Source organism: Ischnura elegans, chromosome 5 (genome assembly GCF_921293095.1).
Source record: "Ischnura elegans chromosome 5, ioIscEleg1.1, whole genome shotgun sequence".
Taxonomy (NCBI): Eukaryota; Metazoa; Arthropoda; class Insecta; order Odonata; family Coenagrionidae; genus Ischnura; species Ischnura elegans.
Genome location: NC_060250.1, coordinates 2114882 through 2140395, shown reverse-complemented (window position 1 = coordinate 2140395; position 25514 = coordinate 2114882). Strand labels below are relative to the sequence as shown.

Below are 25514 nucleotides of genomic sequence, written 5' to 3'. Positions count from 1 at the left end.
CCATGTTAATTCAAGTCGATATATCTCGAAAACTAATCGACTTTTTCGAGTTTTCGGAATTTTTCTCCCGATGAATATTTTTTCTCCACCTGTGCAACAAATTTCAGCTCTCCAGCTCTTCTGGAAGTGGTCGGGAATTAGTATACATGAGTGAGTGAGTGGTTACACATGCGATGTTATATATAAGGAGAAGATTATGATTATATATATATATTTTCCAACACACTCCTTTTTCCAACACACTCCTTTTTCCAACACACTCCTTCCCCACTCAATCTCTCCTTGACTGATGAAGCGGCTACAACCGCGAAAGTCTTTCAGTTTTATTTTTCGTGTGAGTGTTTTCTTCTTTCCCTCTTCCAACCCTCTCCTTTCCTCACCATTCATACTTCAGCTGACGAAGAAGCCTGAAGTGCTTTGATAGCTTCGACGAGTTTATTTATTCAATGTGAGTGTTTCTTTTTTATGTCTCTGTGTTTATCGATATTAACTTGAACTATTTATATTACGTGCCACGTGCATATCATATTTTCCAAAACATTGTATATATTATATATATTGAAAGAAACTAACGTGTGAGTCCTCTTTTATTTGTGTCTGTGTTTTTGTGGCCAATCATGGCATTTATTTATATATATATATATATATATATATATATATATTTCAAATTCACATTCACACAGGTCGCCACAGGCGAATATACAATCATAATAACACATAATAGAAATTGAAAGAAAGAGATAGAAACATAAATGCAAGACGATGACACACTGTGGCGTGGAGATGGAATGAAGGCCGAAAACACATGGAAAAAAGTTCACCTGAACCGGGAATCGAACCACGGACCTTCTGCTTTCCGGGCAGATGCTCAGACCACCGAGCTATCCAGGCTAATCTAATCTCCAGTGTTTTCGGCGGGGGTTTATACACCAAATCCCCCGAGGTCTAGCCCTATCATTTGGCCAAGAGATGGCTCTGGGCGTAGGTCCCGCCACGAACGAAGAATTCAACGCGGACAGAAGAAGAAATGGAATTAAAGATGGTCACAATCACACACACAGCAGGATAGATATAGAACATGCGTTTCGGGGAACGCTGATCCCAAGAAGAGGAAACGAACCATATAGGTCATATACATTTCAAATTCACATTCACACAGGTCGCCACAGGCGAATATACAATCATAATAACACATAATAGAAATTGAAAGAAAGAGATAGAAACATAAATGCAAGACGATGACACACTGTGGCGTGGAGATGGAATGAAGGCCGAAAACACATGGAAAAAAGTTCACCTGAACCGGGAATCGAACCACGGACCTTCTGCTGGAGGTCCGTGGTTCGATTCCCGGTTCAGGTGAACTTTTTTCCATGTGTTTTCGGCCTTCATTCCATCTCCACGCCACAGTGTGTCATCGTCTTGCATTTATGTTTCTATCTCTTTCTTTCAATTTCTATTATGTGTTATTATGATTGTATATATATATATATATATATATATATACACCCATGTCTCGTATAGCGTAATTTCGATATAGCGCAAATTCGTTCCTCGGGGAAACATTGCAACGCAGTGTAGCCTAATCAAAAATCTTAAACGCTCTCGTGATAAAACGTGAACTTGCGCTAAGTACACAAGAAATTTCTATCAATTTACGCATATTAATATTATTTCTTGCCTCAAATCTTCTTTTTTGTTTATATATTAATCGAAATTCATTGCTGCGCAATTGCCAAAAGTATTACTCGTCATTGGGTCTAGAGTTTTTTTTTCAGCAATACGGTTTGAGAGGTATTTTTGCCGTCGTAGGTTACCGGGCGATTGCCTTCCAGGTAGAGAGTCTACGCTAAAGCCTTCAAGGTCATCGGTATTCACGGGGGAGAAATGGAGCGGTGACCGAGTTGCGCATGAATAGCATCAACACATAAAAGGGTCCGCTATAGAGTCTTAAACACAATGGCTTCGTTCCCTCCCCGCAGTCATAGCCCTTCTGCGTCTCAGGAATACAGTTCAGCAGAAGAAGGTGATTTAGATAGAGCCATACAGGGTAAAAACCAAGAGATTATGGCAAAAAATTGGAATGCGTGTAGAAAAATCAAGAATTTATCAAGAAAAACCATTAACCTAGAAGAGGACTTGAGAGAGGTCAATTGCTTTGAAAATGGAGAGCGTCAAAGCGATATTGCGCGGAAGTTTAAACTCACGATGCTTTATTCTGAATAAAGACGAAGCTAAAATATCAGTGACCTCAGCCGCACCAACTTCAACCAAGCGGTCTACACATACGGAAAGTTCATGGTGAATCAGTACAAAAAGACGAGAGTGGTAATCGCTCCGAGACATTAAGTGAAAGCTCCGGTTGGTTCCAGAATTTAAACGGCAAGCAGGTATTTTCAGTGCGGCGATATCAGGTGAATCTGCAAGTGTTGATAGCGCAGCCACCACAACATTTTCTGATGAACTCCAAGCTGTTATTGAAAGTGGCTCCTTTCCCCCTCAACTAGTTTTTAGTGTTGATGAGACGATATTCTTTTGGAAAAGAATGCATTCTCGTTCATTCATTTTCAGGGAAGGAAAACCTGGGTCAGGTTTCAAGACATTTAAAGACTGTTTCACGTAGCTGCTAATGACTCGGAGGACTTCAAATTAAAATGATTTATCATTCATTAACTCCGCTAGCTATGAAATGGCATTCAAAGTAGCATTTGCCTGTCATTTCGATGAGCGACAAAAGGGCCTGGGTGACACAACAGTTGTTTTTAGACTAGTTTGAAAAATCATCAACTGCCGGCAACGCATTACGATCCCCTGAGATAGCAGATGTTAGCCCACCCGCACGACAGGACGGAATTTCGAAAGCACGTAAGAATTTTTTTTAACGTGAATAAAAGTCTTTGAATGCGTGAATACTATCTTTAAAGATGTTTTAAACTATAAATATTTATAGAAATAATGTTTTCTAAGGCTTTTTATGGGAATATAGATGTTTTAGAGGAAATTCAATACCCAAGACCTATGCTACCAGGAACGCATCCCTATCTTCCCTATGTTAAAACGCTCTCGTATAACGCAAATTCGTATAGCGCAAAGACCCCAAGGAACGCATCCCTTGCGCTATACGAGACATGGGTGTATATATATATATATATATATATTATATATAAATAAATGCCATGATAGGCCACAAAAACATAGACACAAATAAAAGAGAACTCACACGTTAGTTTCAAATTTTCGACCTCTTAGGGCCTTCGTCGGGAAGGAGACAAGGAGATACTGAGGACGAGGACAGAGGATGCCCAAAGGCTGAGGGGATTAGGATAAGATAGGGGAAGGGAGAGGGTGGGGAATGGGGGATGGGATAGAGGAGAAGGCTATAGAGATAGAGATCAGTGGGCCCTGTTAAGACCAGGCGGGTTGAAAGCTTGGTATAGCCAAATGGAAGACTGCTCAAGAGTTTTCAATTCTAGCGGTGAGTTTTCGTTGAATAGGAGTTCGTTCATCGGGGTTTTTCACTACTGTGTTTACATAGGCAATTGGCCGGACCAATAGCATTTGTTCGTTGAACGGAGTTCTTCGTTTAGCGGGAGTTCATTAAGGTGAGGTTTTACTGTATTTTTCACTGGGGCGATGGAAAACATAACCTTGGAAAAATTCTAGAAAATCTTCCATTTGAGATCGGTATTCCGTAGCCCACAATTCCGGATTGACTATCATCTACAATAGTTAAAATTAATATGCATCTAATAAACAGCATCGCTCATTCTTAAAACTTATTATTCTTTATTGACATATCTATGCAATGCACATATTATTCCCGCTCCTGTGACTAAAATTGGCGTGTGCACTGCAATCTTTTCGTAGTGCAGTTTTCTGACAAGTCGTACAAGTGAAAAGTTTCATAATCGAGGTTGGAAATACTTGGGTTCATATGGGGTTATTCACCGGACCAAAAAAAATCTGTGTATAAGTGAGGTCATCGTATAACTGAGGGTCGTATCACCGAGGTTCTACTGTATATGCTTTTTTCACTTTTTGGCCTTGAATAAGCTGCAGACCATTCCGGGTTTGAGTGCCAAATTCAAATCCTCTCCACCATTCTGAGCCAGTTCCAAAGTACCAACTTGATGCGATCGGTTCTCGATATTGGGGCCAAGAACTGGCAGAATGGAGAGCCAGCTACCGGAAGCAACCCATCTCTAATACATTTTCATGCCATCTTTACTGTTTCAAATAAGGGAGAAATCTATCAAATGTTTGCTCATAAGCATGTACTTAAAATGTGAGATATTGCAGTGAATGAGTAAATAATGCACCTTTTAAGGTGTATTTTACATCAGAAATCTCCTCCATTTCATGTTAACCCAACTTGGTAAACCAGAGCATCAAACGAGCAATGCATCCTTCCTGATGTGTACATTTTATTTATTTTATTTTACTGTCTTATGTAATTTCCTCTTGTTGTATTATGGGTAGGTGTGGAGGATGGCTGGAGTTTTGATGATCCAGAACAAGATGACCCTCTGTGGAGCATTGCTGCAAAGGAGGAGACCTCCCGTCGTGGTGATAGGGCGGAGGCTGAAAAATCAAGCAAAGGCAACTTCAATGAAAATGGAAAAGCAGATACTGCTCAGCCAAAAGTAAGCTCTCACTAGGGTGGTTTCCTATTATTTTTTTATTGCCTAAATCGAAAGATTATTACTCCTGGAACGTATTTCACGCTCTTAGATTTTTGAATGATGATACCTATTTTTCGTGATTAAACGGAAAGTGAAAAATTTCAAGCACGCGAAAACACGACGGCTAAGTAGGAATGCTGGGAAAAGTCGGTGTGATGTATTTCTGTTTCCGGCTGTCGCCGTGTGAGATGACCTTGGGACGAAGATATTGTGGGCTGATACGACGCAGGCTGCTAGCAGGTAGCAGAGTACCCTGCTAGCAGGTAGCGCTTGGCTTAAATAAGGATTATTATTACCCTATCAAATGAAGAAAACTTTCCAAACTTAGGTAATTTGAATAGGTGATTATGAAGACATTTTTCCCTGAGCTCTCTGCCTCATGCATGCATTTGGTAAACTCAGACGATGCAAAATTCCTATTTACTCGTATAGAAACTAGGTCCCTGTGACGTCATGTGGAGTGGAATCGCATGGGCGACAATCTGGCCTTTTTCAAATGAGGTTAAAATTGACCATTAACATTCGTCTAAACTGGGATTTGTAAAACTAAATAATTTGTATATAATGGTGGGTAACGAATCGCAATCAATGCCTTTCGTTTTCTTTGATGAAGGAAACTACCCTATTGAGTGACCTAGTGTAGTTTTACTAGTGCATTCATATTGAATACAGTTCTATACAATATCCTTAGAACAAACCTCTAAAGAACATATGCCCACCTGACAACAACAAAAATGAGGTTCCAGTTTTCCTCCCATCAGAAAATTGCATTTTCATTAGAGATGGGTCGAATAGCAGATTTCTTGAACTCGAATATCGAATTCGAATACAGTAAAACCCCTCTTTTACACTTTTGAGGGGGACAAGAAAAAAAAGTGTAAATCGCGGGAAAGTGTAAAATCGAGGTTAGGCTCAATTTAATGAAAAATAACCCCTTTAAATATAGTTAAATGTTCTATTTTTCATATGGATCGTGTTCTAAATGAATAGTAAGTATAAAAACCTTTAATTATGATAACAAAAAATTCTTTACTAGTACTGAACTCTCAGTGAGGTAGATCATACAAAACATCAGTCTTCTGAAAGAGATCCTTTAACACAGATAATTGCTGATAAATAAGTAAAACGGATAAACATATTCCGTTAACTCTATAAAATTGAAAAAATCTTTTAAAGTAAAAATATTTTTATCTTTGGACGAACTAAAAAAAATATTTGACTTTAAACCCATTTAATATTTAATTAAAAACAATATGTATCAACCTTAACTCTCAAGAAGTCTTCTTAAAATTGAAAGCAAATAATTTTATATCGTCGAATTCAAATTAAATATTCTGGGATGAATTCAGTGATGAAAAAAGAAGCACCATTGCAATATGCTCTTATAATTAGCCTTCTTCTGGAAATATTCCATTATCTTTGTTTGATTGGTCATTTTATTTATGCAAATTATTTATACTCTTTTTTTCTATGATGTCCAACAGCTCTAATTCTCTCTCATTTCCTGCAACAGTTGGTAAATGTAGCCTTAGTGCACTGACAGCAGATATAGCCTTGATTGCGCTTTCTTTTGGCATTTCTGTATCATCATCATCATCCTCCTCACTTGTCTTGATATTTTTAAAACATCTAGGACTTTTGGATTTTCCATTGACAAATGGCCATAACTTTTCACTACCATTAGCATTAGCACCATAAAATACTGTTAAACGCACTTTGCTATGCTTCCCACCATGGCAAGATTCACCTCTAAACTCTTAAAGTCTTATGGGGAAGTGTATTGAAAAAAGGCCCGTCTCATCTAAATTGAAAATGTCTTTTGGAGCATACCCTTCTATATATGCTCACTTAAACAATGTTCCTTCCACTGTGCCACTGTTTGGGGAACAACACTATTGGACTCACCACAAATTGTTTTGTATACAACATTATGCCTAGTCTTAAACCTGCTTAACCATCCCTTTGAAGCCTCGAAGTCTTCAATTCCCAGCCTCATTGCCACATGTTGCGCTTTTTCCTTCAAAATAACTCCGCTGATGGGTATGTTCGAGGACCTGGTGCACTGAAACCATTCTTTTAAAATTTCTTCTATAGTCTATCATATTTCGAGTACTTAACATATTTTTGCCTCTTTGCAACGGGTCCGTAATCCACTGCACTGGTTTCTATGTTTTTGCGAGTTTTAATAACAGTGTTTAATGTGGACACTGGAATCCAAAGTTCTTTGGCAGGGGAAACGCGTGAACCTATACATGTGAGTCAACTCTTCCCAAATTTTTACTTTATCTTCTATTGAAAAATTTTTCCTCTCTTTTTTAGGCCATTCAGTATTTGATTCGTGTTTATTGACGCTGTCACGAAAAAAGCAGGGAAAAGGAGATAACGATTAAAACGACTTTAAAAATAAACGAAGAACTTGGTAATAATGTAGGCGAAGGAGAACGCCCAGTGCGTGGATCATCACGATAACGACTACAATTATAAACATAGCGTCTATATTTGTAACTACAATGCTTACAAGTGAAGTGGAAAACCTACAATACTTGAAAAGAAATTTAAACTTCGCAAACAACCTGTCTCAGGAAATCCCGCGATCCCCGCGATAGTGGTCAGAAACAGATGAAGAAGGAATTATTGTAGTGGTTCAAAGACGCCGTATTAATGATAGTGGCGCTGGTGACAGGTATGCCAAAAAGGCAAGGAGGCTGCAAATACAACTTCCTTTCCTATATTTGCAACCTTCTTGTAAAAGGTTATCCGTGCCTCTGATCTCTAAAACTCATTCTTCTTGATTACGGTACGCTATCCGCCATGTTCCCTTTGGCGGCCTGGCGTAAATAGCGGGTCAATTGAAATTTCGTCAGCGTAAATGCGGGGAAGACTTAACATTGTGGAGATACTTAAATCATCGGTACTCGAAGAAAATGTTGCTAATTGCGGGAAAACGTAAATTGCGGGGGCGTAAAAGTGAGGTTCTACAGTAAATCATGGCTGGAATACTCGAATATCTCAATTTTCGAATGCCTCGAATACTAGAATTGCACAAAGCATATTAAATGTCATTCATCTATTTCACTTGATGAATATATAAATAAATAGGTATAAAACAATTACATTTTAAAAATCAACTTTTAATTTCAAATTAAATGAAATAATTTGCATCAATAACATCATTAAAACCGTAATTAAAAATAACATTAAAACAAAGAATCATTAAAAATTAGAGCCGGGTCGAATACCAGATTTCTCCATCTTGAATATTGAATTTGAATAGTAAATCATAGCTCGAATACTAGCGTCGAATAATGGTCCCGACATATAATTTTCCCACATCCATCGTTGGACGAAAATGAGACGAATTACATACAATGTGTCATTTATGGCTAATAATGACAGGCACATAGTTTGAATCTTCCACACGAGATGAAAGTACCGTTGGGAGAAGCTCAGTGGGATAGTACATTTAAGTCCTCATTATCTGTTATGTGATATTAGAAATAGGCAGTATTTCTAGAGGAAGAAGTCTATAGAAGCTTGTGTCATTTAAGGCCATATTTCATGTTATTGTAATTGCAAAGTACCGATTTTTCCAGGTAGGTTTGTGCAGATCCTTAGTAGATTTATCCAAATGTTTGAATTTCTGCTCATGAACAAGAAAATTCACATGAAATTTTGGAGTGGCCGATTGAATCCTCCGGGTAACTCATCCTCATCTGTATTCCTCCGCTTATGTATTACTCCCCTTCTGATGATTCGCTCCCCTTCTGATCCCAATACCTTTTGCATTAAATCTGGTCAAATCATGCTAAGTCATCCCTAAATCTACCAGTGACTACCATGAACAAAGCAGACTATATGGTTGAATAGTGGTGGTGATGGGTGATGTTTTGATTGCATTCCAGTTACCTGTGGGTGCTCGCTCATTCTATGCTGGTGGCATTGATCCATTGGCTCTTGGTAAGAAGCTGACCAAAGAGCTAGAAGGCAAGAGGAAAATGAAGGAACAGGAAGGTGAAGATGCCTCAGGGAAGATGGTCGTCCCTGCTCATTCCAACTCAGACCACAAAGGTGTGGCCGTCAAGGAAAAGAGGTGATTCATTTTGCTATTTCTGCTTTAATTGAAAGTCTCATGCATACTCAGAAAGGGCTCACCTTGTGACTGGATTTCCAATTTCTTCTGAATTATGTTGATGACTGGCTCTCAGTGGTATTGCTTGGTATTATGTATGTGCTGCTGGTCCAAGTGGAATCAATTCCATTTGGAAACCTTGGAAAATTTTAAACTTATGATAATTATTTAAAGGGTGCACTGCTGTTTGAGTTTTCATGACATACAGTGGAACTTGGTTAGTACGTTCCTCCTTAGTACGTTTTCCTCCTTAGTACGGCGATTTCCCTCGGTCCCGGTACCATCCGAACAAAATACAGGTAAAAGAATTTGGCTAGTACGTTTGAAAAAATTGCGCTTTCCTGGTTAGTACGCTCAATTGCTTGCCGTGACGCAACCCGCAATTCGTTCTCGAGTGTCTTCTTAAGGGTCGCAAACGTCTGAATTCATGATTTAATTTATTATTATTAGCCATTAACATTCTTCCATTCATTCCACATCTCTTTCTTCTACCGTAATTTATCCAAATGCATTTCTGAATTCTTGTGACGTGCTGAATAATAAAACGCGGCCATTTTTTGGGAATGTCTGACTATGAAAAACTACAGCCAATAAGAAGCCCCAATTTTCCCCACCCCGAGCTCCTCACCTTCTGTTGCCTTTGGAGCGCTTGGGAGTGCCCACTGCTGCGCACAAAGTTCGTGAGTGGGCAATTGTTGCTATTGCACGAGTTATCATGATGAAGAAATGAGTCTTAACGGTATTAGACAATTCCCACATTATCTAAAGCAGTACTGCTCCATAAACTCGACGTCGTGCGTATTTACTTGACTACTGTTGCGGGAGCAGACGATCCTCTGGATCTCCACGCGAAGCTTAGCTTAAAAATACTTGATCTCGGAACGAAAGCAGACGACATTAGACAAATTTTGCAAGTAAATTTCAACTGTTTAATATAAAATTTTCTTGTAATTATGTCGTAATCTAATTATCTTGCGTGTCATCAGTCGATATATCGATCGATTTTACAATCGAAATGGTATCATTCCAGAAGCGAATGTCTACGGCTGTTGCCGTAATTTGAAAGTCAATATAATTTTGACTTACTCCGGGTTGTTGTTATATTCTCCGAGTACGCTGTGAGAAAGAAAAATGACTTGTCTTCGCTTGTCTGAGCTTCACTCGTCCTCGTTCTGTAAATATATATAGGATAAATCACGGGAGATAGACGCCGTAATCATGAAATCGTCTCCGGGATGTCCATGAAAAATTGCGATTTTTATTCACATGGTATTGTTTTTCATGGTAGCGCTCATTTTCTTGATTTTAAATGTGAAAAGAGTTCAGGAAGGCGATCCTATGAGAACTACCGATAGTAATTGTAATTATGACGACTTTTTCACTGATTGCAATAACCCCGACTGCTATTATTTACTTTCCTCGTTAGTACGTTTTCCTGGTTAGTACGTTCATTTTTCGTGGTCCCTTCAGAAACGTACTAACCAAGTTCCACTGTATTTTCGTACCTGGCATCTATAGTAGCTGTGAGGTCTTGAGGGGTCTCTCTTGGTGGTGTAACTTCGTGGTGCTGGGTGACATAATCATAAGCAAAGATTTGTATGGTCTGCATATTTTTATTTACCAATCCTGGATTCGATGAACTACTTAATTTTCAAGATGAAGGACATACAGTAAAACCCCTTATTTACACTTTTCTAGGGACCCAAGAAAAAAAGTGTAAATTGCGGGAAAATGCAAATCGTGGGAAAAGAGAATTTTCACTTTTATTCATGTACTGGCTTTGGAAATGTTAATTTTTTAATTGTTCACTAAGCATTATTCCATAACACTGTTTCCCTCTGAAGCACAGTATTTTTACTGGCAGCAAAAATTTAAAAATAATCCTGTTTTGTCTGCACTGAAAACATCTTTTGGGCTGTAACCTTCCAGAACTCTAATATATTCAGATTCTTTCCACTGAGTTGCTGTCACTATGTTAACATCTTTGCTTTCACCACTCACCATCTTATATACAAGACTGAACCTATTTTTGAATCTGTCCAACCAACCATGAATGATGAAATTGCATGAATGATTTTTGTGGACCGGAACGGGACATGTACGAATGTAGGCAGGGGCAGATCCAGGATTTTATTCTGGGAGGGGCACAGAGGGCCTGACAGGCAAAAGATCTTGTCTTAGTTGAGATTAAAAACAAGATATAACAATGACTATACAAAATTCTCTTTATTTTTATATCAAAGTTATTCTTATTGAATTAAATGATTGAGCCTCCTTGAGTAATACACAAAACAAAGAGAACATAATGATGACCATCAGGGGCGGATCCACGATTTCTTTCTGGGGGGCACAAGCAATGCCGTATCCAGGATTTTGTTCTGGAGTGGGGAGGGAGGGGGCACAATGATACCACGTTATACAAAATGAACGCAATGATAACCGGACCGTATTAAAAATCTTGCATATTTTTAAGTGTCTGGGGGGGCACGTGCCCCCCCCCCCCATAGATCCTCCTATGATAACCGTATTCAAATTTTGTCTTTTTTTTTAAGCATCTGGGGGGGCACGTCCCCTGCCCCTAAATCCGACTATGAATGCATGAACCAAATTTGAACAGGTTCTATTTTCTGTTCGTGCATATACGCACAAGTTGGGTGAATACACGGTGCATTTTCATGTTCATAATTTAGACATTAACTTGTACGGGTTAATGTACTATGTAAACAGGCCTTTAGATGACACCATTTGCTGGGACATTTGATGATCTTGCACCTAAAAACTACTCTTTTAGAATTCGTTCTATTTATTCTTACCAGGAATTCTTCACATATATTCTCTTTTTTTATATATGTCCGCACTGTTTTGCATATTTTACAATGGCATCGCGATTTTTCACCACGGTATTGAATGTTGAGACTGGGAATCCGAACGGATTGCCAGTCCCAACATTCGAGTCGCCAGCGTTTGAATCGATGCGGGTTCCGGTGTTGGAATCAACTATCTCTATAATTTTCATTTCCTCGTTAATTAAAAATGTCCGTTTTTCACCTCGAATTTCCATTTTCAAGCCGGATCAATTCTATTTCCCGTACGAATTGAGGGTAACTCGGCAACACACGAGTATCTGACCTACTCCTCGGCGATCAAGTGCGTAGTACAAACTGTCATGGGACTTCATAATTTTTGAAAGTTACAATAGTTTGCGATACACTGCTATTTGAATGGGATAATTCAAGTTTAAATAAGTTTTTTAAAAAGTATTTAATTAACCCATAATTGCTACGCAACTGTTGAATGTAGTCAGCGCGAATGTTGTCGGTCAAGTTATTTAGTTCCGGCACTTATCACGTCTGGTTTCCTTTCAAACTCTCGTATCAAATTATCGACTACATGATTATTGTCAACATTCCTTCAGGAGTTCTTGCATTATAATTAATACATAGCTCGATTGCTCAATACACCTACTTTCATATCGTGAATCTTTTCGCCGCTGACAGAAAACGAGATGACGTAGTTCAACTTTCCCACGTTAGTGGCGTTCTGTCCCGCCACATTCAAATTCTTCCCGAAAATAGTTCTCATTTCGTCTTTCTCTCTTAGATTTTTAAATAAAAATGCGCGAAATGAAGCCAAAAGACAGTTTTAAGGGCTGATATGCGCGATTAATTGTTTTACTACGCAAAAAATTTTTTTTAGTCGGCACGTCCTGATGCACATGGCGGGAAAACGAAAAAAACACGGCGTAAATACAGGGTTCTATTTACATTGGAGAGATAGGAAATATGACGGGACCCAGAAAAAGACTTGCAATTTGCGGGAAAACGTAAATTCCGATAACGCAAATACGGGGTTTTACTGTAGTTTGTTGAAACCTGGGTGGGTAAATAAAAATCTGTGAACCATGCACATGTGTGTCTAATTATGCTACATGGTTCCACAAAATATCATCATCTCCTGTTGAGTTGGTTTATGGCGCTAAAGCCTTACCCTTCCTCCTTTGATTTAATTTTGATGGTTTTTTTCAGTGAAAAGGGACCAAAGTACAAAGGTTCAGATTCGGGATCTCTGTTTGATGACATGGGCAATGCTGATGACCTCTTTGCCTTTGCAAGCAGCAAACCCAAGGATACGTCTATTGGTGAACAATGTGATGTGACTGATAAAAACTTGTTTGCTCCAATTGAATCAGCATCTATCTCAGCCAAAGTGGAAGAAATTCAAAGGAAGCTGCCAAAAACAATTTCCTCTGGTGTTGCTGGTAAAGAAAGGACAAACTTATTTGATGATTTCGATTCTGATGGGGAGGATATATTTGCTGGCTCTAAGGCGAGGCCTCCATCTTCAACATCAAAATCAATATCCAACAAAGGACAAAAAACGCTCAGCGTGTCTCCTGATCCTCTCTTTGGTGATGTTCTCGGGAAAGATGAAGAATTGTTTCCTGGATCACATGAGAAAAGTATGTTCTCTGAAAAAAAACTCGAGGATGATCTCTTCTCAGATTTTAATGATGTGGAAGGGGGTGAAAGCATTATAAATGGAAAAGAAGAGCCTTCGAAAGAAATTAAGTCTGAAGTCCCTTGGTTCAACGATTATGAAGGTAGTTTTACAGATGATCTTAAGAAATCAAACAAGAAAGGTAGTGATTCTGATAGGCTGTTTGGTGTACAAAAGGTGGAGGGGGATGATTCCAAATCATCTGGTAAAGTTGAAGAATTTAGCAGCACTTATTCGGCAAAAAGTGCTAGAATTGAATTTGATGACATATTTGGGGACACAGATGATAAACTAATGGTGGTGGGTGCTATCAAGAGTGTTGATGCCTCACCAAGAATATGTGATGATGTTGCAAAAAGTATGGATGCCAACAAGCAAAGCAGTGAAGCTAATAAGACATCAAAGCTCACAAACCTCTTTGATGATTTTACGAGTGATGATGAAGATGATTTTTTGAACTCCACAAGAAGGCACAATCTAAGAAAACCAAGCCAGCCATCAGACTCACTGTTCTCCTCTGAACCAACCAACAGCAGTGACCTCTTCTCAGAAATTAGCTGTGATGGTGACGATGGGAAATTATTCGCCTCAAAAGGAGTGAAGGCAAAGGCAAAGGAGCCACTTGATCCTTTGGGCGATGATTTATTCTTGAGTACGAAACCACCGAAGATGGCCGATGCACTCGCGTCTGATGTTGAAGTGGTGAAGCAAGAAGAGGAGGGGGGTATCATTGAGGGGGAGCATGTTTCCCGTGGTGCTCGCAAGTCTCCACCCAAGACATTGGACCTGGTGATAGGGTGGCCGAAAGCAGCAGTTGCGGTGGAGGAGGCAGAGGATGATCAGGTTGTGGAGGCGTGGATGAAAGGGCAACCACCGACCCTGCATGCAGATGGCTCCAATGTGCCCACCGCCTCCCCAACGCCCTCTGATGCGCTGCTCAACAAGCATCAGGTCAACTCATCATATTTTGCTGACATTCCGTCAGCATCCTTGCTTCACAGCCATGGGAAGGTAAGATCCATGTATGTATTTATATGTACGCCTCGTTTAGCGCAAGGCATGCACTCCTTGGGGGTCATTGCACTAATCGAACTTGCATTATTGGAGACCATTTTAACATTGAGGAGATGCATTCCCAAGTGTTGAGTATCGAATTTCCCCTAACAGTAGACTCGTTATTATGAAGTTCACAGGACCGAAAAACTGGAGGTTTGTAATAAAGAAGGTCGTATGAATGTTTCTTTTAGGAGTAGTAGAAAAAAAAACAGTATATAATAAATGTGATTAAAGGACATGCAAACTTACATTAACAGGAAAATTCGTTAAAGTTTCTCAATAGAAGAATGTGGCATACTGCAATCAAGGGTTGATATCTTCCCGATGACAGTAAGTCTTCAATATACAAACTAGATGCATTCCGAGTAGAGATGGGTAAAAAAGAACCGAACTGCCAAAACGAACTGTTCACTGAAATGAACCGGTTCGAAAATGAACCGTTCTCTAAAACACCCTGTTCACTGTTCATGTCGGCACTGCACAATTGCGGCGTACTCGGTACAGTAGGTATGATCATCAGGAGGCATTTTGAACTGCAGCTTACTCGAGCAAGTGCGTTGTGGGAACATCAGATGGGGGTTACGAGGGAGGCCATCCAAAGCCGCCGAAGTGCGTCGTAGACGACCGAGCCCCTCCCCTTCTTACTCTACTATTCCCCTCCGTCGACGAAAACGAACAGGATAGCCACTGAACGGTTCGTTCTAACTAATATTTGAACTGATATTTAAAGTATTAGTTCTTTTGAACCATTCGAAATAACTAATATTTGAACTGGTATTTAAAATATCAGTTTTTTCGATCAGTTCGAAATATTAGATCAAATATTAGTTTCCTCGGGGCTTTCAGTTGGGATATCGCATTCATTTTGATTTCGTATTTTGAACATTTGTGGATTTGTGGATGCATCTCCAAAAATATTGTTTAAAACGCGATTCATGAACTTAGGAAATGATTGAACTCATGATTGTGGAACATTTTTTTCGGTCCCTTTACCAAGATGATCTTTGGACTTTGGTTTTTGGTGCCTACGATAAAATTTTAATTTTTTAAATGCGCTGTATTGTGCAATGTGGATGCATCTCCAAAAATGTTGTTTAAAACGCGATTCTTGCTCGAAATTACCATAACACTCCACAAACCTTACGATACCACACTAAGCTTTCATGTACTCTAAACGCATGATAAACAATATTTTCTACCGAATGACCCTACCTGTTCACTATGAACCGATATTTTGAACTGTTCTTTTTACTGAACAGGATCAAAGTGAACGGTTCATAAAAATGAACAGTTTAACCCTCCTCTAATTCCGAGACCTTGTTCATGAGTTGATGAAGCTACAGCAGTCTGGCAGCCGAGAGTTGTCCGATGACAGTCGGAAGGGTCTAGTTCGAGGAAGGGGGCAAGGTTGCGTGGTAAGAAAGCGAAACGCCGATGTCACTTATAAAAAAAAGGGTTCCGTGAAGAAAGGAACCAGAAGGGACGACGAGTGTTAAGGACCCAGTGGAAGAATCCCTCGCTTTGGTGATTCGAAGAAAGGGCTTGTTTTGGTGGTTCAGGCTTATTTCGGTGCTCCACATGCATGTGAAAACTAGGCGAGGGTGTGAGGTGCGTTTGGGGGACAGGGATTGGCTGCAAACTGTGCTGGCACAGGGTTTTCCACCCCTTCTTTTGTGCTGCCATCGGACAACTTTTACCGTCCGAACTGTATGCAAGGAATCGAGGTGTACGGTTATCCTGCAGAATTCAATACCACATCACAATCGTGCGCAAACTCATGATTGTGATGAACTGATCTAAATGGGCGTGCGACGCAGCCAGAGCCGAAAAAAAATAGCTCCCCTCAGTAAGGAAGAATGGACGAAATGCTGAAAAGTTCCTAAATTCACACCGGATTCAATGATACTTTGATCAGATTGTGCCCAAAGTGCAAGTTCCTCAATGCCACACTGCGTAGCATGGGCCAAATCGAAAGGTGCCAAATTCGAAATTTGAAATTTTTGAATTCTTGTGTCTGTGGTTCGTAAATCGAATGTCTGTAGGTAGAGGACAAACTGTACGTCCAGTTGATGAGTGGTTATTAGTGGGTCTCCATGACTCCACAGGAATGAAGCTTATTATATGATGTTGCGTGTGCACTGAAGAAGGAACCATAATTGACTCTCTTGGTCACAATACACGAGAAGAACTTAAATGTGGCGAGATTATTAAAACTTAGCATAGTGTATATCCACCTAAATGCCGTTGGTTATTTGTGGAACTTCGTAATAAAGTTCATTTTGTAACCGCCAGGACTGAGGTATGTAATTTTGTAAAGACGAAAATATCGTGATAACATTTTTTTACTACAGCTTCGATAGGCAATTTTGTTAGGACCAACAATTTGCTTCGTAATAACAAGAACTTCATAATAACGCTGTTCGTATTAATGAGAGTCTACTGTATAGTCTTATCAATAGCTAAGGAAAACCTTATTTATATTAAGATTTATAGTTTAAAATATCTTTAAGGATAGTATGGCATGCAACTTAAGAGGACGTGGGACATAAATTTTTCTCCTCCCTCGAGGCCGTCTGAGTTTGGAGATAGTTCTCTTGTCGGCCGGTAGAGTCATCTCAGACAATCCACCCTTGCCTCGGCGTTTTTGACTAGGGTGTATTATCTTCAGTGTGTTCCTCCTTGAGGGAATGAGGCGGGCGTGGCTTCTGCTGGCTCTCACACCTCCTCCTCTCTCTCTCACTTCTTCTGTGGCCGTCGCCAACGGGAATTCACTCGCACCCTTGGGTGTGTGTGCACCCTGACAGTATCGATACTCGAGGGTCAGTTACCCTTTCTCATCAGAGCCCTTTACTTTCAGCATGGGTTTCACTTTGAGTTTTTTTATCCGTATTCATGGAAAGCTTAGAGCGTATGGACGCAGAATTTTGCAGTGCGCTTCCGCGGAAGTCACGTAGGAAATAAATCCGCATTCGCTGGAAGGTGTCCTCGCCTTTTCGTAACCGGTGGCCCTCAGCCCCACGTGCACATTTTTTGGTCTCTCGGGCCAGATCGCACTCATGCTGTGAATCTGACATACTTAGATACCTAAATAAAACCACAGAAAAGAAACTTGGGAACGAAAAATATCATTTTTGTAGCATAAAAATAATATTCTATTTTCCTATTGAATTTTTATTTGTATAGTACTTACTTATTCAGACGTTAGGAATCCGAAAAGCTTTCGTAGTGGAGTTGCATCAGCTGTAGTGATTGGAAAACCTTGGCGACAAGGTAAATATTGCAGTATAATCAATAATACCAATGAGGATTACAAAATAATGTTGGCTTGAATATAAGATACAACTTCAATTTCTGCGTTCAATGGTGTCAGGCTCAACTTTGTGGAAGTTGAAATTCACAAATGAAAAAACGACTTCGTTTTCTTCCACTAATTTATAGCTAACTAGTATGTACTCGTAAATGACCGCTCAAGGTCGAAACATGTCGTACCGTGAAAATAAATTAGTGGAAGAAAACGAAGTCGTTTTTTCATTTGTGTTCAATTTCTGCTTATATCGGATATGTCACACGAATGACAACGAAAATGCTGCCCTTATGGGCTTTGAAAAGTCCTGATGAAATCCTGTTTCACTCGCAGGTCTTTTCGTTCGAGGTAATTAACAGTTTCTGGTTGCTTTTCCGTATGGAGAGTTATCCGATGGGGACAGGTTAGTAGTTTCCTGGTAATTGTTGGGATACTGCACCAGAGTTAAAGAAAAGAGTATGTAATATCTGTTTTTAAATTATTTATTTTTAGCTTTTTTACTAGGCAACTGTCCTTCCCCGTCCTTCTCCCCCTCTTTCGTTTCCCCGCTGAATTTCTCCTCTCTTGAGCTGCCAAAATTCCAGGAGGATTCCGAATCGGCATTGATCGGGAGAATCTCGGATCAACAATTTCGGGAAGCATACACTCAGTGTAGAATTTTTTCAATTTTTCCACCATAAATTTTCTCCAAAAATCGTCATCCCTTTCGATTCTCTCCACTTTTAAATCACATTTGGTCCATACGGCAAAGATACAAAAGTCTCGCTGAGTGATGTGAAGCTGGCCCTGAATTTGGAAGAAGTAATTATGCTTCTGGTTAATCTTCATTTTATCATTCTTCATCCAGAAGTTTACTTTTCCTTTGTTGACTGCCTCTTCTACAGTCATCTCTGCTGCCGATGACGGACACTTTATTTCGACTATTCCACGATCACCTACAATTCCATCGGGAGTAGCTCCAAGGAAAGGAAATTCTTTGTCGACATACAGCCCGCATGGTTGAATGGAAATACCTTCCTTTAACTCCAATACTGTGCGAGCTTTTTCCTCATTTATCCTTCCATATTCCAAGTGAGGAGAGTCAAAATTGCTGTACATAACTGATTTTATAAAGTTTTCACAGCCAGTGTGCGGAAGCATTTTACATACGCGGCCAAAATTGGAAGCAGTGAGCATCTTTCGCCGCATTGTGACCCACTGATTGTTTTTTCCTTGCCCCACTGTTTGTCTTTCAATGTCCTCTATTTCTTTTTTGGTCCTTTGGAGGGATTTGAGGAAAAGCCGACACTCATCTTCAAATTGGGGGTCTGGCATGTCCGGTCTTTCAGAAAACGGCCCGTAATCAGGGTCACGATTTTTTCCCAGACGACTGAATATACTTCTCTTCGATCTTGGCACACCTTTCCTTCTGAATGAAGTTGAAAGCGCCTTATCACTTTTCCTCTGAAGGGACTTTTTGCAGTGGTACCCTGGACTTACGTCGCATACATTTTTATAAAGCGAGCGCAATGGGTTGCCAGAGTTAAAACTCACAACTGCTCCGTCACATCTTCCCTTATATGAACGGGAGAGGGCATAATTGACTCTCTTTCCACCTATGTATTTTGCTATAACAGCGTTGTAGTGTTCAACTGGATTATTATCCACGTCGTAAATAAGGCTTCGACTATGACGACTTATGTTTTTAACGATACACATCAATTTTTCATACACCCCACTTCTTTTTAACTCTGGAATGTAGTTTTTTTGATCACTTTTGTCTTTGCCATCGCAAAAATACCCTATTTCTTTGCATTTCTCATGCTCTCCAAAAATGTGGCTCGGACTATTCAGGATATCCCTCTCGAGTAGTTGAGTTTTTTTAGGCAAGGGTATATCCTGAGATTTTCGGAACTCAACAGCTTTTGTCACTGCAGTTCTAAAGCGCAAAACATTTTCTGCTATCAATTTCCTCTCAACTCTGTCACAGATTCCTTTGCTACATGTTGTCACAAGTTCCCTTATCTTGTTACAGTAGTTTCTGAGCAAGTGATTACGGCATTCAATTTTCTCCACTGACAATAGTTTGTAGGGTCTCGCATCGAGGACCTTTTTGTAAATGCTGGAGTCGCCATCTGCAATGAGTCGCGCATATCTTACACCATGTTCTTGAAGCAGTTATGTTCTGGGGCTTCTTTACCCTTATAATCAGCCCGGGCGCAAGTTGTGCAGTATTTGTTCTTCACGGCTATGAAGAGAACCTTTTTGGTGTGGTATCCGACGATGGCGCTCTGAAATGTAGAAAAATTATTTTTACATGTACGCACTGGGCGATAGAATGAACTTTATTCGAAAATGTTCCCTGCCTCCACGCGCATGAACCTCACAACTTTTTAGCAGAAAAAGCAATGAACATTTTGGTGAGAAAATTAAACTTATCATTATGTTTTCTATATAAATAATAATCCTTAATCTTAAGCATGTATTTCCGCAAATTCCTTTTTAAATTTTACTTTGCTCATGCGCTTATAACAAACTCTACCTACGCCGGTTACCGACGATTTTTATGTAAAATAAGATTACAATTACAGGAATTATTATACAGAATCAAGATAAATTTATATACAAAGGGGGGTTAGTGGTGCTTATGTTAACACCTAGCGCAACAAATTCCGAAGAATAAATAAAAACTAATGTCATCAAAGAATTCTTTAGAGGGAGCGTCTTCATTGATTAATATATGTGACAGAAATAGATATACTAGATCATGCGATTGAACTTGGGTGAAATTATTCTTGAAATGAATTAGTTCTGTTGGCCATCGTATTCATGTTTTTTTTCCTTTCTTGAGGTTTTGGTTTCAAAATTAAATAATATGCCTGGCCAACTTTTCGCCTTTTGTTCATAGCTTAATCTTTACTCATTAGTGAATCAGCCTCTGAAGATTGAGCTATAAAAATATCGCGAAACATTAGCAAGGCGCAGTATTTTAATTTGCGACCAATAACCTAAGAAAGAAAACCCCAAGCAATTATTGAATTATTATTATCCTGTTGATTCTACCAATATTATATGACGGGTTATATTGCGTGAGCGATTTCTCGCCGACTCCAAGTTTAAATTCTTAAAAACATGAGAAATGGTAGAACTAGAGAAAATTCTTTAGAATTAAATTTATGATTGATTTCTTCCGCTTTAGAGATATATTGAATGACGAAGAATCAGAAATTGAGCAAAGGTCCATGCATTTATCATTTCAGTTTCAAAATGTCTTAGCTAAACACACATGTATAGCTTCAACCAATGAATACTCACCACTCCAGCCAATGACGAGTAGTTGCTGCGGTAAGACCTCTTACACCATCTCCCGTCAGCAATCACGGTACTGAGGGGTACACCATCCGTGTCCACGTCCCCATTCATTATTGCATTCGATGCTTCCGTCTTCGCCGCCGCCTCCATTTCTTTCGCAGCGGACGTTTCCCATCCTTCGCAAACTTTATCGTGGTATTTTTTATAAGTTTTCTCTGACATGACGGGTATATCCATGGCAGAAAATATGTCGTCTAGTAGGGAATAGCCACCACCTGAAGACATCACACCAGACACAGCAGCGAAGTTAACGTCAATAAAATTGGGCTTACTGTCTCCAGTCCATATATTTTCGTTGGCGTTGCATACTCGGCAAACAAATTTTAAACATGTTCTCAGCCCTAGACGACGTTCCCCAACAAGTAACAAATCACTAAAAGAGCACTTAAAAGGAGAGTGATCTATTGATTGTATTTGACTCAAAAAATAATGCAAATCCACGATCCTTCGACCCAACACTGATGGAACCAGCGGTTCCTCGAGCAGTTTATCTGCTTCGACTAAACTTTCCAATGAAGAATGCAGATCTTCGGCTGAGGATTTTGCCTTAAGGGTGTTCTATCCTAATTCAAAAATCCAAATGCAACCGTCGCCGGATTTTAGTTGCGAAGTCGGCCGCTACGGCCAGTTGAATGGGAAGCCTCCTTGGGTGGAGGGGAGTAGTCGCTGATCGAAGGAAAAAAAAGGAAAGGAGGAGGGGTCGAGCTTCGCTCCGACCGAAAAAAACACCCGACGCTGTATCAAGTTTCACTGCGGAGGGTCAATATTGAGAGTGGTCAGGATTCGGAGGTTGATTTTTGCTCTCTGGCGGCATTAGTCCCACCTCAGCCACTCGGTTGCCGTTTCTTGGAAGAATCCAAATACGCACACTCTCGACGAGGCTGGGAAGTACGGCCGGCTTCTATGAAGAAAGGCGATTACTTGTATCGTTCTCTCCTTATTCGACTCTCCTCGAAGGGGAGAGCTAGTCAACGTTCATATCACAAAATTGTTAAGTGCTATTCAAAGCAACGTAAAAGTCAATTACGCTAACCGAAATGCGCGTACTTCGTGAAACTTTTTTTAAAAGTACAACTTTACATTTTTACGTTATTCTTCAGTATGAATGAAATAGTAATCACCCACGTCCATTTGAAAACTTGTATTCAATACAGTTACTTTCCGGAACATGTTTATTCAGTAATCATAGCGCAGCAGGGAGAACACTAATGAGACATATGACAAATAATGAATGAACGAAAATTGATTTTCTATCATCTTTAATATTTATTGATTTATATGGTAAGAACATCATAAATTGCATATTGCATCAGACATCACATACAGCTTTAATAAGGCAAATAAATCTGAATAGATCGCATCGGGTCATATTGACTTTTTCTTCGATGTTTTTTTAATAAAATGATGCCGTTCGAACTAGAGTTTTTCTGGTCTCTAATTTCTTGTAATTCTAACCATAAGTAACGTTTAATATTCAAAGTGTTCCCTAGTTTTGCTGCAACCGAAGTTTTGACCCGATGCGATCAAAAGTGTTACAATTTATTCTCGCTTCTGATTCATCGTGAAGACGATTAAAATTCATTCCATCGCATTTGGCTTGATGAAATCGCTTGCTTCTTCGATCAAACTTTTTGAAGAGTACAAATCAGCCGCCGAGGATGTTGCCGTATGGATTGGCGGATAATCGCCAACATCTGATTGTGAGTCTCCTTCCATTTCACTGTTATTTGATTTTCTGTAATTATGATTGAAATAGAAAATAATTCAGAAAATTAAACTAGTAATTCTATTCGGGATTAAATAAACATGTATAATTCCTCAATCACGATGAACGCGACTTTTTTCCTCATAGCAAGAACTTATACTTTACCTTCGTTCTTCCCTCCACTTGGCTAGGTTTTGACCCTTTCTTCGTTTTCTTGGGGCAGACATATTTAATTTTTTATCACTTCGCCCCTTTTTTTGGCGTTGTTTGGCAGTCGGCATTTGAATGATTTCAAGCACTGTTGCACGAATGCGGTGGCAGACACAGAAGACGTCAATTCGTTCCTTGTGTCCCTCATGCACACCGGCCACGGAGGGGAAAATTTCCCCTCCCATCCCTCTAGGACCTCTTTCAAGGTCTTTAGCAACAGTCTAGACTCGGGGAATAGCGTATGAAAGTAATCCGTTCTATTTCTGACAGAGTGCTCGGGGCGAGAGAAGTGAGAACTAAGATGACTGCAGCCGCTGTCGTTGATGCCCGTTTTTTGACTGAAATCCCTCAAAACTCTCGTTTTTCATTCCTTAATTACGCACTTATCTGAAAAGTATTGGCCACGAGAGTTGTTGTGTTAACCATAAACATCTAACTAAAAGGTGATGCGTAAGCATAAACGTCATTAATGGATTCAATGTTCCACAGAGATTCCCTCAAATACCCATTATTTCCAATAGCGCCTTGCATAGTTGTATAATTTTGAAAAAAATAAAAATAAGATGCCGACTTAGCTACATACTTTTCGTTGAATATATCGAAAACCGCATGCCTGCACAAGCAAAATCAACTGTATGAGAACGGAACGTGTAGAAGCATGCAATATAGGGGTGTACTGCGTCCTCTTAACGTAAACACAAAAAGCACCTGAATGGGTGCACTTCAATGGTGGCGCTCAACCAAAGGCGGGAGTTGGTCAAATAATATAGGTAAAACCTACAGATGAGTCGGTTCCCGGTTCTCAGTACTACCGGTTCTTGACTGTGGAACCGGTATTGAGAGCCAGTTGCATAGAGTCGGTACTTTGGAACCGGCTCGGAACGGTCGTGAGGATTTGAATTTGGCACCCAAAGCCGAAATGCTCTGCAGCATATTCAAGGCCAAAAAGTGAAAAGGGATTTAAGAACGCATACATTACTTTCCAATTGCATGGCTTCCACATTTTTTTCTTTTGAGAGTTGCTCACTAACTTGCGCATTTAAGGGTTGGTCAGTTTGTCGCTCTCGCCAAAATGGTAACATTTCCATAGCCGTGGCATAGAGTCGTGGCCGCTTTCAAATGAGCTGACTTTTTTCCTGCTGCCGTCCACGGCACGGCACTGTTGTTTCAACTAACTATTGGTCTCTAGACTAGACGTCTTCGAACGAGTCTAATCACGTCATTGACGGCACAGCACCCATTTGGCCCGGCGATGCACTGTCTACGGTGTGAAATACATTGAGTCTGCATTCAGACGAAACGCCTTTTTGTCGGTTGCCATTCATGTGAAATTTAGGCGGCTTTCAAACGAGACGACTGGATACTACTCTCTGCAACGCCATGTGCCGTGCCATGAACGGCGGCCGGGGGAAAATCGTTTCGTCTGAAAGTGGTCTTACGATTGAATCATGTACATATACAGTTATTATTTGACATACGAGCGAGATGGGTTCCAATAGGGTGGTTTCCTATTATTTTTTTATTGCCTTAATCGAAAGATTATTACTCCTGGAGTACGCATTTCACGCTTTTAGATTTTTAAATGAAGATATCTATTTTTCGCAATTAAATGAAAAGTGAAAATTTTCGAGCGTGCGAAAACGCAACGCATAAGTATGAATGCCGGGAAATCTCTCCGTACAACGTATTTCTGGTTCCCGCTGCTGCCCTGTGAGGTGACCTTGAGGCGAGGCTTAGCGCTGATACGACGCAGGCTGCTAGCAGGTAGCTGAGTACCCTGCTGGCTGGTAGCGCTTGGCTTAAATAAGGATTATTAATACTGTAAGACCCCCGATGCTCTAAGGGGTGCCGCCGATCAATTGGCAGGGATTTTTGAAAGGAAACTCATACACTACGGAGAGATGATTTTATTACTCTACTCGTTTACATTACGCCACCACGCGTCCGACTCTTCGCAGAGACAGAAACTTGGGAAGGAATATGAAAGAGAGTGTAGGTGATGGGTTGGGGCATGAAAAGGGTGGGAACGGAAGTGACTCTGCTATTTCTGTCTCTTACATCACTCCCCCCTCAAACTGCCTTTAATCTAATTGATTATAGGCCTCGTCTGCTTCACCCATTGAATCCTGTGAAAAAGCCGTACATGGAAATGGAGAACACAAAGAATAAAATACAAGGGGCCTTGGAATGGGTGGACTCGGTGATGACACAGAGGCTAAATACATTATATGTCCCCAAGGCACTAATTAGTCAAAACAAAATCCTCCAGCAAAACACTAAAATAGCAAATACAAAGAGAGAAAGAGAAATAAGGTTTTATAAGTAAAATTGACAAACACTGCATTGCAAATGCATCCATTCGTTAATGTTCATTCATTGAAATTCTACCCAACATAATCAGAAGCATAAAAATATCCTGATTCTCTCCCACTAATTAGAATTCATCTCATAACCAGAGTTTTTCACTTTTTAACATGCTCAGCTCCATAAAAATTACAACCAGTAGATTATACTGAAAACTCAAAATTCCGTAACATACTATAAAAAAAAACTGTTCGTTCCACGAAAAGACATAATTTA

General features: G+C 39.9%; 1 protein-coding gene across 2 annotated transcripts in view; it reads left to right on the top strand.

Annotated features, from left to right (window-relative positions):
• LOC124158419 (WASH complex subunit 2C-like) overlaps positions 1–25514 on the top strand; it is a 139505-nt gene that overhangs the window by 91226 nt on the left and 22765 nt on the right. For both annotated transcript variants that reach the window (XM_046533498.1, XM_046533496.1), the window contains exons 9-11: positions 4480–4643; positions 8585–8772; positions 12837–14319. In XM_046533498.1, the coding sequence (XP_046389454.1) occupies positions 4480–4643; positions 8585–8772; positions 12837–14319 (1835 nt within the window). The remainder of the gene's footprint in view (positions 1–4479; positions 4644–8584; positions 8773–12836; positions 14320–25514) is intronic.